This window comes from Poromitra crassiceps, assembly GCF_964638095.1.
Source record: "Poromitra crassiceps genome assembly, chromosome: 23".
NCBI lineage: Eukaryota > Metazoa > Chordata > Actinopteri > Beryciformes > Melamphaidae > Poromitra > Poromitra crassiceps.
Window position 1 is genome coordinate 20,094,216 of NC_139639.1, and position 24,126 is coordinate 20,118,341.

The 24,126-nt window shown below is 44.0% G+C and overlaps 2 protein-coding genes across 2 annotated transcripts in view; both read right to left on the minus strand.

Moving 5' to 3' along the window:
- The window catches only part of LOC310797292 (E3 ubiquitin-protein ligase MARCHF6-like), a 31,288-nt gene extending 14,653 nt beyond the window's left edge, over window positions 1-16,635 (minus strand). Inside the window, exons 1-11 of the mRNA XM_083659653.1 lie at window positions 16,276-16,635; window positions 14,190-14,289; window positions 13,893-13,966; window positions 10,639-10,782; window positions 8,090-8,162; window positions 7,292-7,472; window positions 6,155-6,242; window positions 3,342-3,451; window positions 2,291-2,342; window positions 2,038-2,096; window positions 1,855-1,920 (exon numbers count right to left, since the gene is read on the minus strand). Coding sequence (XP_083515779.1) covers window positions 1,855-1,920; window positions 2,038-2,096; window positions 2,291-2,342; window positions 3,342-3,451; window positions 6,155-6,242; window positions 7,292-7,472; window positions 8,090-8,162; window positions 10,639-10,782; window positions 13,893-13,966; window positions 14,190-14,289; window positions 16,276-16,294 — 966 coding nt within the window. The 5' untranslated portion in view covers window positions 16,295-16,635. The remainder of the gene's footprint in view (window positions 1-1,854; window positions 1,921-2,037; window positions 2,097-2,290; window positions 2,343-3,341; window positions 3,452-6,154; window positions 6,243-7,291; window positions 7,473-8,089; window positions 8,163-10,638; window positions 10,783-13,892; window positions 13,967-14,189; window positions 14,290-16,275) is intronic.
- Window positions 16,636-17,597: 962 nt separating this feature from the next.
- Window positions 17,598-22,625, minus strand: LOC310796867 (ATP synthase subunit C lysine N-methyltransferase-like). Its single transcript, XM_083659101.1, has 4 exons — window positions 22,240-22,625; window positions 19,065-19,202; window positions 18,515-18,565; window positions 17,598-18,357 (listed from the first exon to the last, which is right to left on the minus strand). Exons 1-4 carry the CDS (start codon window positions 22,510-22,512, stop codon window positions 18,139-18,141), a joined length of 681 nt encoding a protein of 226 aa, XP_083515227.1. The 5' UTR covers window positions 22,513-22,625; the 3' UTR covers window positions 17,598-18,138.
- Between the last annotated feature and the right edge of the window lie 1,501 nt (window positions 22,626-24,126).

Here is a 24,126-nt window from a genome sequence, read left to right on the forward strand (position 1 = left end):
GTGGGTCACAGGTTTGCGCCCCCATGTTACCTCCGGCTTGGTCGCGTGTCTAGACAGGCACGATTGGCTGTGTACTGCGGGTGGTCAGCCGGATTGAGAGTATGTGTCCTGGTCGCTGCACTAGCGCCTCCTCTGGTCGGTCTGGGCGCCTGTTCAGGGTGGAAGGGAACTGGTGGGAATACCGTGATCCTCCCATGTGCTACGTCCTGCCAGTGAAGCTCCCCGCTTTCAGGTGAAAAGAAGCGGCTGGCAACTGCTCATGTGGCGGAGGAAGCATGGTGCTAGTCTACGGCTCTCTCCAGATCGGCAGAAGGTGGAGCAGCGACCAGGGCAGCTGGGGGAAATTGGCCAAGTACAATTGGGGAGGAAAAAATTTGGGGAAATCAGACAATCCCTGTCTTCAGTACCGTAATTATTAAAAGTATCACAATGCAGTATCTTCTCAAACATATTGCCATCACAACGGTGAAGATACAGCCCAATACTGTAGAAAAGCAACACAATCACAGTCTTTAAATCATTAGCCACAATGAGCTGCTAGTTACTGTATTTTCACTGGTAAGTTATGCTTCAGAAGCACCAGAGGGGGAAGACAATGACACAGATACAAAGCAGCTCACTCAAGCTACACAGTGGTATTTGATCACTATATAATGATTTTTTTCTGTTAACACCAGGGTTGGAAATTAGCAGGGGCTCAGGGCAAATTGTCAGTGAAAAACATTATCTAAAATCGCGCTTGTAATTGGGATGACTGGGCTTAATATGCAAAATAAATAGTTAACTTTCTGTATTTTAATGTTACTCTGTATTTGCAATGCGTGTCTGGATTTAGTTCTGTATGCAAAGCGCGACTCGAAAGTGTCAACCGTACCTGTCCTGCACAACCCCAACCCCCCTCCTCCTACTAGCATTATTTACCTCAGTGACAGGCAGTGCAAGCTAACTGGCCAGCTAGTTCACTAGCTAACTAGTTTGATGCAAACCAGCTGCTGAGTCAGGACTAGAAACAGATGGAAATTAATAGAATCGGTCGCTGACCCTCTCCCGGTCTGCCCACGGCCTAAAAAAGCTGTCAAAGAGTCTACTATTGTGGGTTGGAGCATGGACTGGATAGCAACATGTACCTATGTACTGTCGGTCTACATGCTTTTGCCAAGTACATTATTACATTACATGCCAGACAGTGTTGTTGAGATTATAGGAAATTGGGATTTTTAACTGTGTAATAATTGTTTATGAGGGTTAGGGTTAGGGTTGGATAAGGTGAAATATGCTTGGATAAGAATCATTGAATATTGGTCTGACATTCAACATAGAAGAACTAAGGTATTTCCCAATAGAAGAACTATGGTATTTCCCAACATTTGATCAAATTGCCCTGGAAATTATCCAAAATGCCCCCAAAATATTTTGACAAGGGCAAAAAAATTAAATAAGCAAAAAATAAAATCCTACCTCATTATATGTTTTACTGCATCTTAAATCTTAATACTACATTATTGATAAATGATGCAGTAGCATAGAGCTGTACTCTAAATGCTTCTCATTGGCAGGAATAATGAGACCAGGAAATCACAAAGTGTGAAGTGACAATACAATTCTGGGTTAACGGTCTCATAGCCTGTACTGAAGACACATACACACACACACACACACACACACACACACACACACACACACACACACACACACACACACACACACACACACACACAAAACAAAACATATTACTACTGCACTCGTAAAATATCTTAACAATCATAATTCATAAAAACAAATTACGATAATAAAAGTAGGTGTGTGAAATAAACCAGTCCACACACAGCGTAACTTCTCCATTGTAGAGGATACATGGAAGACCATGAGACCGCCAGCCACGAGGATGTAGCCCAGTATGGTGCTGAAAAGACCGTTCATCTGCAACAGGACATGACATTACCAAAAAGCATCCACTTAAGACAGGGTTAGCAAATGCAAATACTAAGGGTGTATTCAAACTCTACATGTTTTCCTTGTGTGGTGCTGTGCACTTACATATTCCTCAAACTCAAATTCCACAGCAGCAAAATGGCCGAGGTGATATGGACAAAAAGCTAGGGGAAACACACGAGTTAAAAGGTGAGGTTAAAATCAGTAGTCATTGTACAGCATTTTCCATCACTGACTACCTGGTGGACTACCTGTTTATAAAGGTTAAATTCCACACGTACCACGACACCAAAAACCTAGTTTCTGTATGGTAGAGATGAATGTATGTAGTACCAACTACATAGAAGTTTGGACTTACCAAACCCCAGAATGGAGAGAGTGTTGAGAGACACCACCCAGAAGACATTCTCCTGCAAAACACACACACACACACACACACACACACACACACACACACACACACACACACACACACGCATCTTTAACAAACATATTATTGCTAGCTGTACAATAGACGAAAACACACACCATGGGCTCTATCGTTGCATCGGCCTAAAAACTGCACCCAGCGCCAGGCGCAGCGCAGATTAGTGGACGTGGACCGGCGCACTCGATATTTTGGTGTCGGTGCTACACGCAGCCTTAAGCATTATAACCACGCCTTTTAAGCGTAAAATTATGCACAACCTGCTCATTGGAGAAGTGCAGTAAACGAATCACAAGCTTCCCTTTTAAGCTCCAATTCCACGGAGCGATCCAGTCCGGCTTCAGAAAAGCCGAGGCGCTCTGAGCTCCCCCCCTCCCTCTTTCATCCCCGGCTGTCTCCATATATATTATTCCATATTATTATGCTTCTCAAACCAATCTCACTGCAGTTTAAATACTGCAAGCATGTAAATACGCTACACTATAGCAAGATCAAAGTGAAAAGAATGTTCTAAACGCATCGGCTAGAAAAATATAGCCTATCCCTATGTCATGATGAGAAGATTGGTGAAAGTTTGTCCAGAATGATATCGTTTTGCTACCTTTTGTTCTCCCCTGCACTGAAGGGGGAGAGAGTGTGAGATCGGCAGAGGAGAGCTGTGCGTAAATACGCACAGTAATATCCGCGGCACACTGAATAAGGCCTGGTTTTGAAAAGCGCTAAGCGCTAAATTAACGCCAGGGGGGAAGATATCGTTAGGCCGGTATTTAAGGCCGAAACGCCCATTCTGGCCTATTCTGGCACTGTGCCACACCTCTTCGGCGTAAAGCGCATTTTGGGGCCTAAAACCATGATGCTATCTTCCCGAGGCAGGCGCAAGGCGCGTTTTTTTGCGTTTAACGCCAGTTTCAGTGCCTAAGGCCAGTGGGAAGATAGGGGGCCACCATTAAATTCCACCCAGGCTGAAAGTGAGAATACTTACCAGGAAAACTAGGGAGCCATCCAGACCCACAAAACAAAACAAAAGGTTTCCAATCCTTTCCCAGTTCAGCTCCTCTGGTCTGCGGTTCCACAACTCCCCAATAAAGTTTCCTACAAAGGAGAATCAGAGACGACATACAGGTATACCTATGAACCTACAAAATATAGGCTACTAAAAGCAGGGTTGTGGCGGTAGGATGTCTTTTCTTGGCATGGTTTAGGTCCACTTGTCCTGCACCTGACCTGCTGAGCTGATGTGCGCGCCCTACTGCCGTCTTCATTTAGGTCCACTTAATCCCTTATAGAGCCGTAATCCCTCATCAAAAACAGTACCGTACTTTTCGCACTATAAGGCGCACCTGAATATAAGCCGCAGCAGCTAAATTGAATGATGTGTACATATATAAGCCGCACTGGACTATAAGCCGCAGGTGTTTTAATGTTTAAAACTGGTCAGGAGGAGGCGTAGCGCCTGCCTGTAACAGAGATCTCCGTGTCTTATCAGTGGAGACCGTTTTGAGTCCTTACCCTCATCGTCGTAACACAGCCAGTTCTCCATCTTTTGAAGCATGATGTTAGATTACAACGAGCTAGTTGTGTGGCTTAGCCTTCCAAAATGTTGCCGTTAATTTTTTAGAATGTTATACATAGAATTGGGAACGTTACATTCAATTTCATTCAGACTGTCTTTCTGGCTCAATCGCCGCCATTTTTCCCCCGGAGCGAGGGAGGGTGGGAGGAGGGAGGGTGTTTTACAGTAGTGGCTGAGAGAGCGTAGTGGCACAGTGCTCCAATCAGGTCGCGAGGCACATTTTTTGCAACATCATCCAATCAGGGTCTCGCTCTCATAATGTCTGTCTTGCTCTCGTTCTGTCTCTCGTACCAAAATCCATAGATTTAGGAGGTCCCCTAGTGGCCGTTAGCTGTAAAAATCCATAGATTAGCCGCACCGTTATATAAGCCGCAGGGTCGAAAAATGGGGGAAAAGCCACGGCTTATAGTCCGAAAAGTACGGTATATACAAAGACTTTGTGAATGATCACTCCTGCATCCTTAATCCATGAATCATTTCTATCTCAGTGTTGTTTTAACCAAGATGACAGTGTTGGCCTAAAGCTTAGAGAAGCAGGCTCTGACCGGAAGGTTGTCGGTTCAACCTCCGGGACCATCAGGATAAATCTGAGTGGGGAAAATGACAGGCAGTGCTTGTCCGTAACCCTCATTATCACCACTGAGGTGCCCTTGAGCAAAGCTCTTAATGGGTAACTAAACCCTAAAACAATTATTTTCAGCTTTAAACAAATGTAGTGTATGACTTTTATGGTGTGTTACTGAAGGATTCTGGTTAGAATTCTCCACACTATCATTTTCAGGTAGTGAGAGTGCCCTCTATGTGTTCAAACCTGCTTTTTTGGGGGGCCTCCAAAATCGCCCATTTCGTCTACCGTTACGTCACAGTGAACACCCCCTTTCCCACCCATGCGATCATTAGCTAACGCCAAAGCCATATAATAGAGAGCCACAGGGATGACGTATTTCTGTAGTCGGAACGCGGAAGTCCCGGACTTGCTGGTTCTTCACTGTTTCTGTCTATGGGATTTTTGAATGGGTTTTTGCCGCGATGCTTCAAATAAGGTCTCTGGGCAACGCAAGATTAATCAAACGCGAACCAGAGTTCAGCCGGATAATCTTCACACATGAAGACCACTTTCATGAGTTTTGAAGCGTAAATGCTAGCCCTACAAGTAAAAAGCTCGTGCTAAGCTAATCCAGAACTACACACAGTGTCGCATAGGCTTCCCTGTCACGTCACCACTCAACCTGGACTGTTGTTGATGTGTGCGCTGCTGTGCACTGATTACCCCGGGCTGAACCAGGTGAGGGAAAGCTCATTTCCGTGTTCGTCCTTTGAAGTGATGACGTTATTGACGTATAATATCCCCGTCAACTCAACAGTGTAGTCTCACTTAGCCGTTTGCTAGCTAGCCGCCCTTTTAACGGCACGTAAAAGCTTCAAAACTCATAAAATTGGTCCTCATGTGTGAAGATGATATTACTAAACACTGGTTCACGTTTGATTAAGCTTGCGTTGCCCAGAGACCTCATTAGAAGCATCGCGCCAAAAACCCATTCAAAAACCCCATAGGCGAAAACAGTGAAGAACCGGAAGTGTTAGCATCAATGTTTTCCGGACTCGTTCCTGGGGCTCTCTATAGAAGAGTTGCAACATCTCCATTCACTCCAATGGACCCGTTTTTTTGTGAGGATTAAGCACTTAAGCACTTTTTGTAGTACTTCAGTGATGTGTACGGCCCTCGGCTGAAGCCACGGGCCTGCCACATCACCGTCGTGCCAACAACCATGGTAAAGTACACCCTCTCGTGTAATATTGCTTAACTGCGCCAGTGGAGCTGATCAGTGGCCAACAGTTCAGACTGTGGTTGTACTGGTCAGCTTCCAGGTGTGAACAAATGTGAGGTCAGTGAATTGTTTAATTAGCACGACACCTGTGTAAACCATATTTTGTGTTTCGGAAAAAAAAACAGTTAAAATACTTTTGGAAGATTCTGGAGTAGTGCCATAACAGACAGATATATATGTTTATATCACATCCCCCTAATAGAGTTGTGGATACATTTAGAAAGAGCAGGGAAGCAAGCAAGGTGTTGCAACCAGTTTCCTTTATTCTTAATGGGGGAAGTTTTATTCAAACTTTAAACATTTAAAAAGTAAAAAAAAAAAGTGTATAAAAAAAGTAAAAGTAAAGTGTATCAAAGGATGGACTGCCTGCCTACATCCCTGAGGGCCACTGACCATCAAAATGCCGTTCCCTTCCCTGGTGGGCGGCTTGGCGTGGGCGGGCGGCTGCCGGGCCATTCGCTGCAACATTACCGCCTGGACCCTGTGGAGTCACGATATTAATATGTGACATGCTAAAACACAGCCTTCATTCAAACAGTCCTTTTAATCACTCACTCGTACTTTCACTGTTGACTGGTTGTTACTTTGTGTTTGATTATTAACCATGGCTGGCTAGAGTTTTGGATTTGGCGATTAACTCATTCTCCGCCAGAGTTCCAAATAAAAAGTCACTAGCCACCGCCAGGGTTTGTGAGCATTTTCAGTGATTTTCCACAACCCACAGAATCTTTTCTTCTATGACTATTTAAACACCGAATATCCCTAAAGACAGAACAAAGCCTCTGCTTTGATGGGGAAAAAATAGTTTGTTTCTCCGTTCTTCCATTATCGACACATGAATGTGGGTTGTTTTCACTGACACCGTGCGTCTCTCACCAGAAAGCTGAGAAAACTGCCTTTTTGTGCAGCAAAGTGGGTGGGGCTGGTGCTTCCTGGTACTCGATGTGTGGAGGTCTGGGAGGATATTTGACGGCTGACTGGTTTTGTGGGAGGGAAACTCTGGCTTGCAGAGGACTAGACGAGCATGGTAATCTTCAAAGGTGGCCAGGAGCACTATCTATCGTATGGCAGTGAAAAGACCCATAGGCGGGGAAGCGTTGATTCTGAAATAACACAAAGTTGCATCTATGGCGGAGAATGAGTTAATATGTCTAGCCTGACAATATTTGGACCTGCATTCCTCGAGATCATGGCATGGTATTTGAGAGGGATTCTTTGTCACCTGTCCAAATAATATTTTAATCCTAAATTGCATCGCTCCAGACTAGTAAAGAATTTGATTGCATCTACAATCACTGCAGTGCTTTACTCATTTTGGTATTTGTAAACGCAAGCCAACGTCATCGCTAGCGAGTGCAAATGTGACCCAACATGGAAAAACATGTTTGTTTGTTTTTGTATATAGTGACTTTACAGACATTTATTTACATGAAAATCTTCCACATTATCACTTTAAAATCCAGGCTCTACTTGCAGGTAGAAAAGAGGGGTTACAAAATCTAGTTGGTCTTCAAAGTCAACTGAGCTCACCTGATTGGCTGGTGCAGGGCCATTGGGCTGGTTGGGAACCAAAGGCACCTGGTGTTGCTCTAACCACTGGGGTAAGTGTAAATGGAAAATTATCTTCCTGAGCAACACCAGGAGACTGAAGACACAGACCGTGCACGCCACCACGAAACAGCCCTGCAGGCAGTCGGCAAGCAGGTTATGTCTGTGAAGAAGGGAAGGATTATGAATTATGCCACCAGACGTTGCCCTGTAGGCGATCTGACAGTATGTCATCAATATGGGAGGGACTGGAAGAACAGCTATACAATAAGTCACGAAAGCTATAATTAATGAATATTAATATTAATTAATTAATTTGATAACAGTAACTAGTATTATTCCACCAAATACAGTCTTTAATAGTAGCTAAATAAAGTGAGCTAAGCGACATATAAATAGCAATAAGAGTGGTGGTACTGGGTGGGTTACTGCATTAATCTTTAGATTAACTGTTATGCGATCACAGTTATGTCCATCAAGTGTTTTACAACAGCTTCGAACATGACCGAGGACTGGAAATATCATATTATAAATATGGAGGTAGAGAGTGTGAGGGATGGATGGATGGATGGAGGTGTACAGTATATACTTGGCCTATATACTATGCACCAGAATGTGAATATTTGTGGTTAAATATTATGGGCAATTTGTTCACAAATGAATTCCTTTAGCTTTCTTAGGGTTTTTTGTGCAAGACAGGGAGAAAATTTACAGTATATAAGGCAATGAAAATTAAGAGAAAAAGCATAAAAGCAAGACAAGATAATTAACCGCGCTTACGTTGAAAGCATGTCTAACGGCAGGGTAAGGAGAGAGCTCACAGAGCCAGGAAATAAACACTTGTAGATTCGACCTGTTAAGAGAGAGCAAACACACAAATAGGTGATATCATGTCAATGGCGGGGAAAGGGTTAAGCCTCTAGTGATTCGGTGACTAATAGTATCCAAAACTACACTATCTAACAGTTCCATAGAGGCCATTTACACCTGGCATTAACATGCGTTTTCTGCCATCAGATTGCAATCCGATTGTATTTTATCACTTGAAAGTACAGGTGTAAACACCCCCAAAACGCATTGAAGAAGGATTGCAATCTGATCGGCCAAACCACCTCCGGAGGTGGTCAGGGACGCATTATGACAACATTTAACACAAGTGTAAATGCAATGCGTCCTCTCAAAACGCATTCAGCAACATACGGAAATACACCGCACCGGTGTGTGCCCTCATCTCGCCGCTGTGTCAAATGCGCACACACACAGGCAGCCTGTCACGGACCGGCTAAAAATTCTCTTTCTCCCCCCCCCCCGCTCCGCTTTTGCACAACACTCTCTTTCTGCTAGGTAGCGTTGCTTCAAAGTTTTGCTGCGGAGCGGAGGTTTTGCCACGGCTTATCGAACCCTTTCTCCCTCATTTTCCTTTCATTTTCCGCTCCTTTTCCAAAGGAGAAGTGTTGATATAAAAGATAAATTATGCTCTCAATTGTATAACGTTGTAATTTAGGATGTTACCTGAACGCAACACAGGTGGTTACAGCCAATGACATGCACGGAAAACGTATGTGTGTGTGTCTCGGACCCAGTGTCAAACAGCTCCATGGGAGAATAACCTACAGAGAAAACTGCTATATCGACACGTCTGAAAAACTACCTCATGAGAGCGCAAAAGCTTTTTGCAATATTTGGGAGGTTTTTCGAAATTTACGTGTTTGCATTACCCGATTTTTATTGCGATATTTAGATTTTGCGCATTTCTGAGGGTAATGGAAACACGGCTTACAGACAGGCCAAGGACAAGAACAAGAAAAGTGGCAGGGGCAGAGCAACGTGTCCTTTTTATAAAGAAATAGATGCAGTGCTGCGTGATCGGCCATCGTTTTGTCCAGGTGAAGGGGACGTTCACTGTGCATTTGAGCTTAACAATAACCTCTATTTCCCTGTGCATGTATGCAAACATGCATGCACACGTTCAGGGGGCGCGCGCGTTATGACGTTCGAGCTGGAGAGCAATCGGATTGCAATCTGTTCACCCAAAACGCATGTTAGTGCCAGGTGTAAATGGAATCAGGCTGAAGTGATAAAATACAATCGGATTGCAATCTGATGGCAGAAAACGCATGTTAATGCCAGGTGTAAATGGCCTCATAGAGACACTGCGGAGCACGTCATCATTCAGAAACCACGCCCAAAATGGGGGAAAACACAAACTCCAGTCCAATCCTGGCATTCTCCTATGTCGCGTGCAAGGCCGGGTGTTGCACAAAACAAAAAGATCGTATATACGGAAGATGAACACTCCAACTTACTTCATTGACAGCAACATCCACATTTTTCTTCTCGCCAATTCTCAATGGCTTCCTTGTTTTCCTCGGGAGTACAAAAAAACTTTAACTGGCGATTTCTTTTACATTTGTTGTCTGCGCAGCCCACCACACAACAGCTTTTAGCTATGTTTAATTCAAGGAAAATGATGCTGGTGTGTGGAAATGAACGGAGCTTTTCCCCCGTGATAGGCGTGGCCTATTTCATGCAGTGTCTCTATTCACCTTATTCTTTGCCCACACATGGACGCTTCCGCATTACGTCATTTCGTAATAGTATTTCCGTTTTAGACTTACCAAATACCCCGCAGGCAAGATGGCCGCCCACACTCCCCTCCAAAACTGGCAGAATTACTCCCCCATAAACTAACATATCTTAGCCAATAAGTATGTAACATACAAAATAAAACAACCCGTAATATCTTAATTTTATGTAGAATGCAGAGGACATGTAACTGTTTAGTTAAACTTGCATTCCAGGAATATTGTGCTCTAAAGATGACCTTAGTGGCTCGAGACTGTTTCGTCCTGAAACCCACACGTTTTGCGCCAGCGTAACCTATGTGGGATTCGAAATAACGCATCCGAGATAGAAAATGTTATGAATATAGCCACGTTATAAACAACAAACTAACGCTGGTGAACCGTATGGAAACAGTGTTACTCGATGTAACTCGATGGTTAAAAGTTATATCAATTTGGTCATTCAGTGGCATTTTACTGCCATATAACATAACTAACTAGCGGCTAATATTAGCCACAGTAGGCAACTAGCGCTGAACCGGAAGAACAAATACGTTTGCGTTGAACGCGGAAGAGAGAAAAAGTGGGCGTGGTGAATAAGGTGAATATTGACACTTATATTCTTTTAGAATGAGTAGAGTTCTTTTCCCTAAATCTGTAGTTCACATGAGCAGGGGTGTGTACAATAATTAGTGCTACCAATGGGACTAGTTTGCCCATCAAATCTAAATGAATGTTTGATTAAAATGGGACGATGTGACTTACATGCTGTGAGGGGCACCACCCCCAGCCAGGCAATGGCCACCAGTGTGTAGTGGAACCAGTATCTGATGGCTGTTCCAATACTGGTGACCAGCCCTGCAAAGATGTCCTGGACTGGCAAGCGAGATGGCATGTCGGGAGAGTAGACTGGAGGGAAAACAGAATGGGAGAGGGGTGGAAGTAGATAGAGGGAAACAAAGGTATAGGCCCCTATCGTTGCATCGGCGTAGTTTCTAGGCCGAGCGCCTGGCGCAGCGCTGATCAGTGGGCGTGGACCAGCGCACTTGATATCTTGGTGCTGGCGCTCCACTCAGCCTAACGCATTACAACCACGCCTTTTAAGCGTAAAATTATGCACCGTCAGTTCATTGGATAAGTGCAATAAACGAATCACAAGCTTGCCTTTTAAGCTCCAATTCCAGTGGTCCAGTAAAACCAGACAAACCCAAGCCTCTGCTTCCCCCCCCCCTCCCTTCATCCCGTCTGTCTGTCTCCATATATTGGCTATTATTCCATATTATGATGCTTCTCAAACCAATCTAACTGCAGTTTAAATACTGCAAGCATGTAAATACGCTACACTATAGCAAGATCAAAGTGAAAAGAATGTTCTAAAGGCATCAGCTAGAAAAATATAGCCTATCCCTATATGATGAGATTAATTTTATATTGGTGAAAGTTTGTCCAGAAAGATATCGTTTTCTCTCCCCTGCTGCAGGTAGAATGATGCACATAAATATACCCTACATTATGTAAAGTCATTGCATAAATGTGTTTTTATTGTAAAACTAAATGTGAAGTAGGGCCAAGTTATTGGAGCGGACATCACAGTATAGCACATGACAGTAGAAGCGCGTTCCGCAGCGCGTTCCGCTGTCACTTATCTAAATCACGTTAAATCCACAAGAGATATATATAGGCCCAAGAGGACATATATGTTTCACATAGGGTGGTGTATTCATTTCGATGTTTCATTTGGTCCAATATTGAAATGTGTACAATTGCAGGTTGTGTTACCATTACACATTAATTTAGATCGACCTTTTATATCTATTTCGCCTCATTTGGTTGCTATTTAGTAGCGAAATGGAGAAGCACAATGCATGCTGGGACATGCCAGGCAAGTTACAACTTATTTTTCCTATGGGAAGTGTGTTGTGCCTGTCTAAGCGAGGGAGTCAGAGAGAGAGAGAGAAGGGTGACAGAGAAGAGGCAGAAGAGCACTGGCGCACTGAATAGGCCTGGTTTCAGAGAGAGACAGAGAAGGGTGACAGGGGAGAGGCAGAAGAGCGCTCCTTGCAACTGGCGCACTGAATAGGCCTGGTTTTCAAAAGCGCAAAGCGCTAAATTTACGCCAGGTGGGAAGATATCAGTACGCCGAGATTTAAGGCCGACACGCCCATTTTGGCCCATTCTGGGACTGCACCACGCCCATTCAGCCTAAAGCGCATTTGGCAGCGTAAAGCCATATTGATATCTTCCCGAAGCAGGCGCAAGGCACGTTTTTTTGCGTTTAAGGCCCGTTTTAGCGCCAAAGGCCTGTGGGAGAATAGGGCCCATAGACTAAGAGTTCGACCTTCATCAATTACAGCAGGCATGTCCAAAGTCCGGACTGGGGGCCAATTGTGGACTGCGGATCGATTTTAAATGGCCCGCGGCTTGTCTCTCAAAATATACAATATGTGGCCCTCCACACAGCATTGGTTACTCAACCAAGTTCACTTTGCCTTTTTTCTCCCCGTTCACCTAATGCTGTCGATTTTTCTTAAGATAAGGCCCTGTTGTAGAATGGCTTTTCCAAGGAGCACACCCTTTGACATACCCAGCTGCAGCTTTGCCGCTCTCCCCCCTCTGCTAGATAGCCAAAACACACAGATTGTACCATGTCAGACCTATAAAGGATATATTCTCCCCACAAGCCTTTACTGCGCTCCTGTACTTTTGATGACTATGTGTATCTGCTTTATAGCTATTATTATGTAATAAAAGCCAATGTAACTTACATTTTCTCTATATCAGGGGCCGGTTGCACAAAGCACCTTAAGTTAAGATTTTCCTTAGAGTCCTAGTTAAGGTGTCCATAAAATAGAATCGGCTGCACAAAACACCCTTAAATCTTGTGCTTACATTTTCCTTAACACATTCACTGCCAGCCGTTTTTTCAATACTGTAGGTAGGTTCTGCCAAGGTTTTTTTTGAGGATTCTGGTTCATCTTTCAAGAGCCGAGGATTCTTTTCTGCTAAGATTTTGTGAACACAAATGATCTCAAAAGAACTAATAGAATGTGTGCTTTCTCTGTCTAAAAGAGTTAGTTTGTAGAGTTAGTAGTTATGTAGGCATTAGCAGTAGAATACAGCATGGTTTCAGCGTCTGAAGATTTATTCTGAGATAAATGGCTTTTTGTGAAATTCGATAGAACAGTCACTTTAACCATTTATTTTTGGCGTAAGACGTCAGACATCTAAACAATAGTTTTGAACAGTAATTTCCTCCATAGCAGCAGGAAACCCCCCTCTCCTTCAAACTCCTCCCTCCATGGGTGTGTCTCTGGTGGCTTTGCAGCGTTTGTCACAAGCGAGGCTCTGCCTGTCTGTGCTGCCTGGCTGCTGGCGGCTGCTCTTTGGGCGAGTCTGCATGAGTCGTTTCGGTTGTGAGCTCAGCTGCAATGAAGCTGCGTGCGATTGTGGGCTTTCTGCGGGTGTTTCAAAGTGTGTTGCACGCATAATCTATTATGCAAATTTGCAATCCCCCACCGCCAGCTCCCAGCGCGATAATGCGCGAAAGCGAAAGCGTTTTCGCCAATCCATTTTACAGTATGAGAATGGTTTCCTCGCGCGTTCCCCTGCAGTTTTGGCTCTGCTTTTTCTAGTCTGGAGAGCACTGTCGCCACTTAGTGGGTCGGTGGAATGGGTTGTACACGTTCGGTGGCTCCAATATTTTTATAGGAGACGTGGGGGGCGTTGATCCACGTCCCACCGTCAAAATTTTTTTTTTTTTTTTTGACGACTCAACTCGTCATTGGCAGTCAACCGTTGGATTTTTTTTGACGAGTCAAATCGTCATTGGCAGTGAACGTGTTAAAACACTTTTTTTTTCCCTTGCCGCACATTTTAAGGAAGAAGCAATTGCAGCGACCAATCAAATAAAACACTTTTTTTTTCCCTTGCCGCACATTTTAAGGAAGAAGCAATTGCAGCGACCAATCAAATTAGTTCAGGGGCGGGGTTTTATTGAACCAGTTTCCAGGAAAACTTACTTGGTGTATATGCAAATCTGTGTTTGCATATTTCACAGTATTCTTTTCTGCTGTGTTTGAGCCACTGCAGCAAACTGTGAAAACAAAAGGACACATGATGAGTGTGCTTTCTTCATCCCATTTTATGCTATGCCATGATGACTTTTCCATGCATCAATTTTCCTGCCCTTCCCCCTGGCTGGAATACACCTCTAAAAAGTCAAGAAGTAGTATTGACCAGTGGGAACCCTGCACTTCACTCCTAGTCCCTATTCTCTAATATTGATCATCATGCGGATAGGAGTAAAACACAAATACCATTCCTGATGGACGAACTTGATGCTGCCGGTACAGACACACGGGTGGTAGAGAGGCTTGTCCTGGGTCCCCTCCAACCGACACACCCGGCATATGTCACCTGTTGGGACACAATAACATATCATGGCACATCATGAGATAATCCTAGCATCTTACAAGTTTCCATTTCAATCATTGTTTGTAGTTTTTTAGGGTTCCACAAACGGCATCTCTGGGTGGCAACGGCAATGGAACCCTATGGAGCACAAGTGGCGCGAGGCGTGAGTGTCTGACTCTAGCCAGTTAACTGTTTACATTTTAAAAACTGTGACAGTTCACACAACTTTAACACAACATGCATATATTATACATCAAACTCTTGAGCTACTTCTGCTCTCACTCAGAATGTCAAAATATAAGCGATGTCATGTATAGTTTTTGAGATATTAATGTTTGTTTGGCACAACTCATACTATTAACTGCCGCGGGGTTCCGCATTTCTGGGTGGCAAGTGACGTCACACTGATTTGTCCTATAGGCTACAGCACATAGGCCTAGCTTCTTCTTTTTTTGGCACAGCTATTCATTCCCCCCAGTCCAGCCGTTTGTTCCAGGCCAGTGAAGTCCCAACAATCTACAAAAACATGCAATAATATAAAATCATAGATAAAAAGTTTAATCATATACACAATCAATAAAACCAAAAGTAAAGGGTTAGCCTTCCCAATGGCCAAGGGCGGCATCGCTTATTCTGGCCTCATACTAAGCACTGAGGCCGGTGGTCAGAAAGTCAAATAACCGCGGTACATTGTATGCTTTGGTGCGATGTAGTTGTTGGTGTTGTTGCTTCTCAATGTGTCGAAGAAGCAGGGGGTGGAAGTTCTAGTTCTAGATTTATGTAGGTTCAACTCTTGTGAGGTGATGTGTTTCCGACATGGAACGGGTCCAGTGACAGTGAAGAAAGGAGTGATCAGTGGAGTGCCAGTATGTGTTGATTGTGATTTATTTGAAGAAGTGGAAGGTGTATTTGAGGCGAAGAGAATCAATCGGTTTAGAGATGGTGTAAGCGAGGAGTACCTCAGTGTGTTTGAGTTTTGAAGGAGAAATCCCGGATCGAGTATTTTTGGATTGTGTCAGCTATAGGGTGAGGGAGTATGAGAGGGCTCCTCTCAGGTGTTATTCGTGTCAGGAGTACGGTCATGTTGCTGCAGTGTGCAGAGGACAAAGGAGATGTGGACGGTGTGGTGGAAAAAACGAGTGCAGGAGGGACATGTAAAGATGAGGCAAAATGTCTGCACTGTGAGGGGAGTCACAATACAGGATCAGCACAGTGTCCACGTAGAGTTAAGGAGATTGAAGTGAGAAGGATCAGAGAGGAGAAAGGAGTGTCGTATGCTGAGGCTGTTAAGTGCAGGGAGGTTGAGGGAAAGGAAAAAGTGGAAGTGCAAAATGAATCGCAGCAGAAGAGTGGAACTGGTGGAACTGAACAAAACATCTGTGTGGACAAGAAAGGATTTTTGACATTCATGGCTATGGTAATTAATTGTGTGGAACAGGTTAAAGGAAAAGATTAAGATGATGATGGATGCAGCTAGAAGGTTCTTGAATGTTGTTGACATTTCCGGAGAGGAGATTGAGAAGGCGCTGAGGGATGAGTTCCGTTCGTGAATGGGAGCACTATCGGTGGATACATGATGAACACTGTAAATAGATTCCACTATGAAGAAGACATCAAACTCCAGTAGGTGGCGGTAATGCACAAAAAGTTGTTTGCCAACCGCCATAAAACAATAGTAGAAGAAGAAGAAGAAGACCCGCCCCCATCTTCCGGTGGCCTGTGCTGCAGTGTTTTCGGAGTGAGGTTTTTCCATCCAGGCTAGGCTGGTGTTGCATGTCATGAACACACTCTCCTACAATATTTCGCATAACGTAAGCGCTAACTGCCCGTAATAATAGAGTATTAATGCAAACACAGCAGACACTGACTGATTTCGTTTACAACGGTTAGATAACCAAGTTAGTTAACTAGCTAAGCTAGCCATTTCATCCTATCGGGTATTGTAACGTTTGTCAACGCTAAAGAAAACAGATTCTGACATAACGATACCTTCCTCAGCGATGTCCATCTTCTTGACTGCTTCAGGCTGTAGTAACGCTAGTAGTCGGTAATCATCGGACCGCTATCTACAAAATAAATACAGCTCAAGTTGGTTTTCAGTTCGGGCTCCAACGATCCTTGAAAGGATAGGACTTTAGCTTATTTCATTGTGGACGGTGGTCAGGAGGACCATTGGTCAGGACACAATTAAAAAGTGTTGCCAACTCTTTTCCAAGCAAAGTCGCTTCTTCTTCTTGGTGGACGGTGGTCATGTGACCGGCTGGAATTTCCCCAAAATAAACTAACGCTAGTATGTTAAATTGACGACGTGAGGTGGATATTTCTTTGTATCAGACAGGCCTGTTTGTGTTGCTGGCCTCTTGCAAACAGCTTTATGATGAGAATGAGATGTAATAATTCATGCCGGACCGGTATCTATGGCTTTCTGCTATGAGGAAGTGCACAGGCCCGTCTGCCTGATCTCGTTTACATCAAAGAAAGTTTATAGCACAGTAGTATCAAAGAGCGTGGAAGGAAAGAGACGACATTGCGGCCATTTTTGGAAACAGAATGCGCCTCGCAGTGGTCAGCTGCGGTAGCACTGGCCCCTATAATCAGCCTCTCTAAACAGTAACTCAACGGGAGTTGAACCTCGGGTCCTTTTCATTAGGTATTTATCTTGAAAAAACTAAACAAAGAAAACGAAAAATGTTGCTTAGTTTCCACAATATGATTGTTGTTTTACATCCCTGCACTACACCACTTCAATCAAGATTTGCAGTACGCCCGGAAAATATGTGAATCCACAAAGTTGAGTGTTCTCCCGTTGAGTTACTGTTTAGAGAGGCTGATTATAGGGGCCAGCGCTACCGCAGCTGACCACTGCGAGCCTGTGCGAGGTTCTTTTGGCGCTGTCACGCTTCCAAAAATAAAAAATGGCGGAGGCTGCTGGGCGCTGATGTTGCAATGGGGCAATATGGAGCTGTCATTTCTTTCCATAAAAGTTCTTTGGTAGTATTCAACAGGAGGTGCGGGACCCCCAGGGGGTCGGCAGAGGTACTGCGGGGGTTTGCCAATTTTGGTCAAAGTTGCTATTTATTTTCTAAGTATTTTGACAAAAAAATATTGAGTAAACTCCCAGCATTAATAGTCAATAATAATAAAGCTATACTTCTGATAGAAATGATTTACAAAATGAATCTGATGAAGCAATAAACACGTTTGCTCCTTCTTGCTTTTTTAATGTAACTATTAATACAAATAATGTATGGTGTGTGCTGGATTATAAATGTTATCATAGGCCATGTTTAAAATGCAACACAATTTTATTTCATTTCAAATCGTAGGGGGGGTCCCTGCTAGCCTGACTCCGCCAGATGGGGGCGGCATTGTTCCACAAATGTGAACGAACTTACATCCATCTGGCAGCGTCAGGTTAGGTCCCTGCTCTGTTTCTCTATCAACCATGGGGTCCTTGGGCTGAAAAAGATTGAAGACCCTGATGTAGCATGCTTTGAACATCATCTGGCTTAGTCTGCAGGCATGTTTACAAAGGAGCATTTTCAAGGGATGAGAATTACATTTAAATCACATGGATAAGATTTCCACTGTAACTGCTGTAATTTGTTGTGCTGGAATCTGTTTGCTGTTTGATGATTTGTTGTTTTTTATGCTTCTACTGGCTGCTTCACAAATTGCCCCTTGGGGATAATAAAGACTACCTTAAACCTTACTACTCTACTGATAACCGTGTGTATTCTAGCTGTACTAACCGCTCATCAAGGCCAGTGCCAGTCAATTTGTTTTATTCCTTTTCCACCAGTCTGCAGTGTGTAATGACAAGGTAATAGTAACAAGGGTTGGATGTTTGCATCATGTGGGTGAAGTTGGCATTTGCTCTTGTTCCGCTGGTGTCTTTGCTGTCATTCCTTCTTGTTGTGATTTAAATGTCTTGGCATCGTACACCCAGACAGTGTCTATGCCTTCTCCGGCCGTGTGGTCAGGGACCCAGTTGGGGAACGGGAAGCGGCAGGCCACAACCTTGGCTGTACTCTGTAACTCACTGCCCAGCTTCAGCTCCAGTTGGTCCATCTGCAAACACAGCCAGACAGATGTGTATATCAAGATATGCACACCAAACCTAAAGTTTATTCTGAACCTACTAGTATACATAATTAGTAAGTAAGCATTCTGTAAAATGCATAAACACTTTCACACAATGCTTCAGTCTCAACAGAGAAGAACTCACCATTTGAGGGACTCCAAAAATGACAACGTTGGAGTACTGTGCAAAACTGACCTAGAAAGAGAATTATAGTGTAAATGAGATAGTCAAAGGGCGCTTGGTCAGTAGCCCTCCTATTCATGAGGCTTAATAGATAAGGAGTCCTGATCAATGACAAGGATATTTGTGTCTGCTTTGCACAAGGATGGGAAATGAACAAAAGCCATCAGTAAAATCCTTGCAAAGTTTGGATGAGTCTGGGAAGTTTGTCTAGTTTACTTGGCATGAATCAACCCTTCCATCAAAGGTACCATTCAATTGACAAATGTTATGAATGAAAATGGTGCATTTGGGCATGTACCAGCCAACGTGATCGTTGATTGGGCAAAACATATGCGTGTTAAAATTTAACATGGAAAACATTAAAACATTATTGCCTCTCACTTATCCCTCAAAATCTATTATCTATCATATTATCGATGTCCTCCGAGGTCACCTGTTGCCTTTGCTTCCAGTAACTGATATTTGACATTCTCCAGAATACTGACTGATCACACCATGTATGTTTACTCACCTTCCATAAGTCAGAGATGTGGAAGGATGTGGAGTGGTGGGCTCCCTCTCTCCAGGCCTTGTAGCGGGAATACCACACTAGCCACGGGTTCAGCTCGAAGCCTGATGCCCGAAACCCATGCTTGGCTGCTGCTATCACCTGCGAGCACAAGGAGGACAGTCAGTCGGTGCCAGACAGATATTTCAATAGACCAATTGATTAAAGTTGGTTAAATTGATTAAAGTGATTGATTAAAGATGGGGCATGGTGGAGCAGTGGTAGCGTTCTAGCCTCGCACTCTCGTCTCACAGCAAGAAGGTCCTGGGTTTGAATCTCACCTGGGACACTGTTGGCACTGGGGGTATGTCTCCCCATGCCCAGTGTCCAAGTGGGCTCCCTCATCGCAAGGGCCTTTCTGTGTGGAGGTTGCATGTTCTCCCTGTGTAATAGAGCCGCAGGAATGAGTCCGGAAAACATCGATGCTAACACTCCCGGTTCTTCACTGTTTTCGCCTATGGGATTTTTGAATGGGTTTTTGGCGCGATGCTTCAAATGAGGTCTGTGGTTAACGCAAGTTTATTCAAATGCGAACCAGTGTTCAGCAGGATAATCTTCACACATGAGGACCACTTTTATCAGTTTTGAAGCTTTTACGTGCCGTTAAAAGGATGGCTAGCTAGCAAACGGCTAAATGAGACTACACTGTTGAGTCGATGGGGATATTATACGTCAATAACGTCATCACTTCAAAGGACGAACACGGAAATTCTCTTTCCCTCACCTGGTTCAGCCCAGGGTAATCAGTGCACAGCAGCGCACACATCAACAACACTCCAGGTTGAGTGGTGAGGTGACGTGGAAGCCTATGTGACACTGTGTGTAGTTCTGGATTAGCTTAGCACAAGCTTTTTACTTCTAGGGCTCGCATTTACGCTTCAACACTCATGAAAGTGGTCCTCATGTGTGAAGATTATCCCGCTGAAGACTGGTTCGCGTTTGATTAAGCTTGCGTTGCTCAGAGACCTTATTTGAAGCATAGTGCCAAAAACCCATTCAAAAATCCCATAGGCCTAGGCAGAAACAGTGAAGAACCATGAAGTCTGGGACTTCACGTAATCCCTGCGGCTCTCCATTTCCTTTTCTATACAAATCTTAGCGATTTTTTGTTTTTATAATGCATTTGCACACTAATACTTGTGAACTTTTATTTTCAAATTTTTTTAACATAGTTATTGTTCATATTGTGCTTAATTTATTAATTAAAAGCTTTATGATAATGAACTATGCCTCGTCAATTCATGGTTATTCAGGGATATTATGATGACAGTGGTTTGGGGGCCCCACGGTAAGATGTCGCATAGGGCCCCAAAAGGCCCACAAACGGCCCTAGACCTAAGACCATTTTGAGGTGCTAATGGAATGGAGCAATCATTAATGGTATTGGTTACACCTGCTTTGCTTCCTGCTTTACCACGTCAAAACGGTTGCTGTGAAATGGGCCTATTGATGATATGTGTGCCTCTACACACCAAGAAAGTAGTTAGGCTATAGCTTACCCCGCTAGCCGGGCGCTTCTCGCTCATACTGAGCATTAGCGCCCGGCGAACGTCAACGCATTTCCCATCAAACAATTGTGCCGCTCTCACGTCTAGGTATAAAAGCCAACCCTTACCTGAGCCAAAAACGTGAACTGAAGACGCTATCCGATGCGCAACATCCTCTTCTTTTAATGACATATAGTTGACTCTTCTAAATTGTTGCATAAAATCCACTTTTCTGTCTTTGAAAAACCGAAAATCATTCATCTGGAGCAACCCGGAACAACGACTCACTGTTTACTCACTGTATAGACCAAATCACCGTGACGTCACCATGTAAACAACATTACTTCCGCGTACCACTTTGGGAAGGCGGCAGGTTTAAATGTGCGTGTTGTCAAATAAATGCTGTCAAACCCTCTCGTTGTTTTCGGCCGACTACTTTCAATTTAAATGTTCAAACGGTTGGTAAACATGCTTGTCCGACGTATCTAGCCATTCTTCTGTGTTTGTTTTATGTAGTGTTAGCTAGCTAATAACGTTTGTTTACAAATGTCAAACTCGCTGTTTTTTTGCAGACTCGTCGTGCATTCCTTTATAACTGGGGACTGGTAATCTTACGACTTCAAAGGTCATGAGCTGGGCGGTGACGTCATCAGAGCTGGTATTTCCCATTCCAAACTCGTAGGAGCCTCAGCAGCCCCAACCTCAAAAATCCAAGATGGCTGCGCCGCGCAACAACAGTAGTAATCGTAGTAATATCGTTTAGCACTTCTGTTTCGTTTGTGTCTCATTAAATCAGCGGTACACACAGCACTGCCTAACTTCTATCTGTGTGGACATGAGGCTGCAGTGTTTGTATGCGCATATTGCTGCGAAATGGCATGTTGTCAATTGTTATTGCTAACAATGGCTAGCCTGGCTAGCGACTGGATCTGACCAATGAACAGTGAACTTCCCAGCTCAAGTTTTCTGCAAATGGAACGCTAACAAAACGGATGTGATGTCATTTAGCCTCCACATCCCAGTTATTTTGCGATAAAGGAACGCATGATAGTTAACGACAGAGCTACTGAAGCCACGTTAATTTAATTTAGCTTCAAGTCTACTCTGGTCTGGTCCAACAGGTAAATTAGCTAGTCTGGTCTCCACTAACATTAGTGAAAGTGTTGTTATGAATGATATTAAACAACAACACAACACGAACAAACCATTTTTGTCTTCTTTGTCTGTTTTTGTCTTCAACACATCAGTTTGTGCCGTTCACCGCCATTATGATGTGTGGACCCAGGGGTAACCGGAAGTAAATGTAAACATCCCCGCTGATGCCCCCCACACTTCCGAAATGGTATTGCACCTACATTTTCGGTTTTTCAAAGACAGAAAAGTGGATTTTATGCAACAATTTGGAAGAGTCAACTATATGTCATTAAAAGAAGAGGATGTTGCGCATCGGATAGCGTCTTCACTTCACGTTTTTAGCTCAGGTAAGGGTTGGCTTTTATACCTAGAAGTGAGAGCGGCACAATTGTTTGATGGGAAATGCGTTGACTTCGCCGGGCGCTAATGCTCAGTATGAGCGACAAGCGCCCGGCTAGCGGGGTAAAGGCTATAGCTAGCTAGGTACGAACCATAGACTGTATATAATACGAACTTACTATCCTCCCATCTCCGCTGCCAATGTCCACCAGAGTCTGTCCCGCCCTGGCCCGCAGCGCCGTGAGGACGTTCTCCACTTGGGCCGTGGTCGCAGGGACAAACGGGAGGCAGACTTTCCTCAGCGCGGGGGCGATGAACGGCGTTGCCACGGCGTACAGGGCGACCAGCGAGCCCCCCAGCAGCCCTGTAACCACCAGACCCACTCCACCTCTGCTCCTTTGACATTGTTCTCCCGGCGGTGTCTCAACAAACAGCTGATCTTGTTGTGGCATGATCCTGCTGCCGTTGTTGACGTTAACGTTACAACATACACATATACGTTGAGCTGAATTATTACAACAAATTTACAAATGGAAAACTGCTGTAAAAGCTAGGTCACAAGTGCCAAGCATGGTGGCTGTCAAACTAGCCACCAGTATCAAGCTACACAGAATGACGTAGAAAGGCTTCCGGTCAAAACCCTCAAAATAAAACCTTTATTGAAGCGTTAAATTCTAGAATTCTGCAAAGCAGTCAGACGAGTATTTTAGGGATGTTATTAAGAAATAATCTGTCGTAAATTTAAAACATGTATTTTCCACAGAAGGCAGTGCAATCCCACTTGGGTATGCGTGTGCTCGCTTTTATTTTGAATTTCAAGTTGATTAATGCATTTATTGTGACTTCTCTGAAATCAATTGACCACAACTAGCTTATATGAATTCCTGGACCAACCTGATGTAACCTTTTATAATAAAGACTGTATTATTAGATTTTCTTCATACAGTAGGCTATCTGTGTGTGTGTGTGTGTGTGTGTGTGTGTGTGTGTGTGTGTGTGTGTGTGTGTGTGTGTGTGTGTGTGTGTGTGCGTGCGTGCGCGCGCGTGCGTGCGTGCGTGCGTGCGTGTGTGTGTGTGCGCGTGGGGGGGGGGGGGTGATTTGATGCCGACATTTGCTTTCTTTTCTTAAGTTCATCCTGCTATCTAGTGCGGCTGTGCAGTTCAGTTCATACATTTACTATCAATGGTTACACTGGAAGACTGCATGGCTGTGCATCGCGGCTATTCGTGGTGCTTCAGCATCTGGTGTGTTTGCACAGTAAGGGCCCAAGGATGGTTGCTGTGTCTCAGGTGTCTTGTTCTATTTGTTTTGTGTGTTAGTTTATAGGGTTCGGTTGGAATATAATATGGGGAATGAGTTATGTGTAGTCCTTGTGTTCTTTTCAAAAAGATTTCAAAAGTCCAACCAGAGCAGCTCTAGCTGAGACTTCCTCATATCTTTCCTATGAAATGACGTGTGACAAGAATCTTTGTATTTGTTGTTTTCAAAAGCACAATAAAAAGACTTGTCCAGCCTGCCAGAGCAGCTCTGGAACTTCTGCATATCTTTTGTGACAATAACAGTCTAACTTGGCAAGGTATAACGGCGGGTTCACACACACGCGCCTAGAGCGACGCTTTAAGCAACGCTTTAAGCTACGCCTAGGCATATAGGCATTGCTTCATGCATGCTAGGCGCCTATTTGCGTTCACACAGGACGCCACACTGAAGCCCCGCTCTGCGCTACGCTGATCACATGAGCAGTGGTTTTTTACACTTTTCAGATCTGATTTATAGCATGGGTGAGTAGTAATATAAACCTCTTTTTTATTGTAATGTGCAAGTGACGATGTCTGTCTATTTCCTGGCCGGCTGTAATTGTTATTTTCCCTCGGGTAATCATGTGACTATGAGTCATCAACACCATGAGTGATACATGCATTGAGACAGGGGAGGTATATATACATCTGACAGAAAAGACGTTACGAACACATGAAGGACAGCTCTCCTACTATGCACTCGTTAACTCGCGCTCCACCCTCCCTTTTGGGCAAACTCGGTAGAAAATATGGCCCAAGTCCATCAG

What these genes read in the sequence shown, in the direction of transcription:
- LOC310796867 (XM_083659101.1), bottom strand. Translation starts at nt 22,512, where the DNA reads ATGCCACAACAAGATCAGCTGTTTGTTGAGACACCGCCGGGAGAACAA. An exon ending in GCAGCGGAGATGGGAGGATA is followed by an intron (nt 19,203 to 22,239) that starts GTAAGTTCGTAT and finishes TTGTGCTCGCAG; the next exon opens with GTGATAGCAGCAGCCAAGCA. An exon ending in TTTTTGGAGTCCCTCAAATG is followed by an intron (nt 18,358 to 18,514) that starts GTGAGTTCTTCT and finishes CTGTGTTTGCAG; the next exon opens with ATGGACCAACTGGAGCTGAA.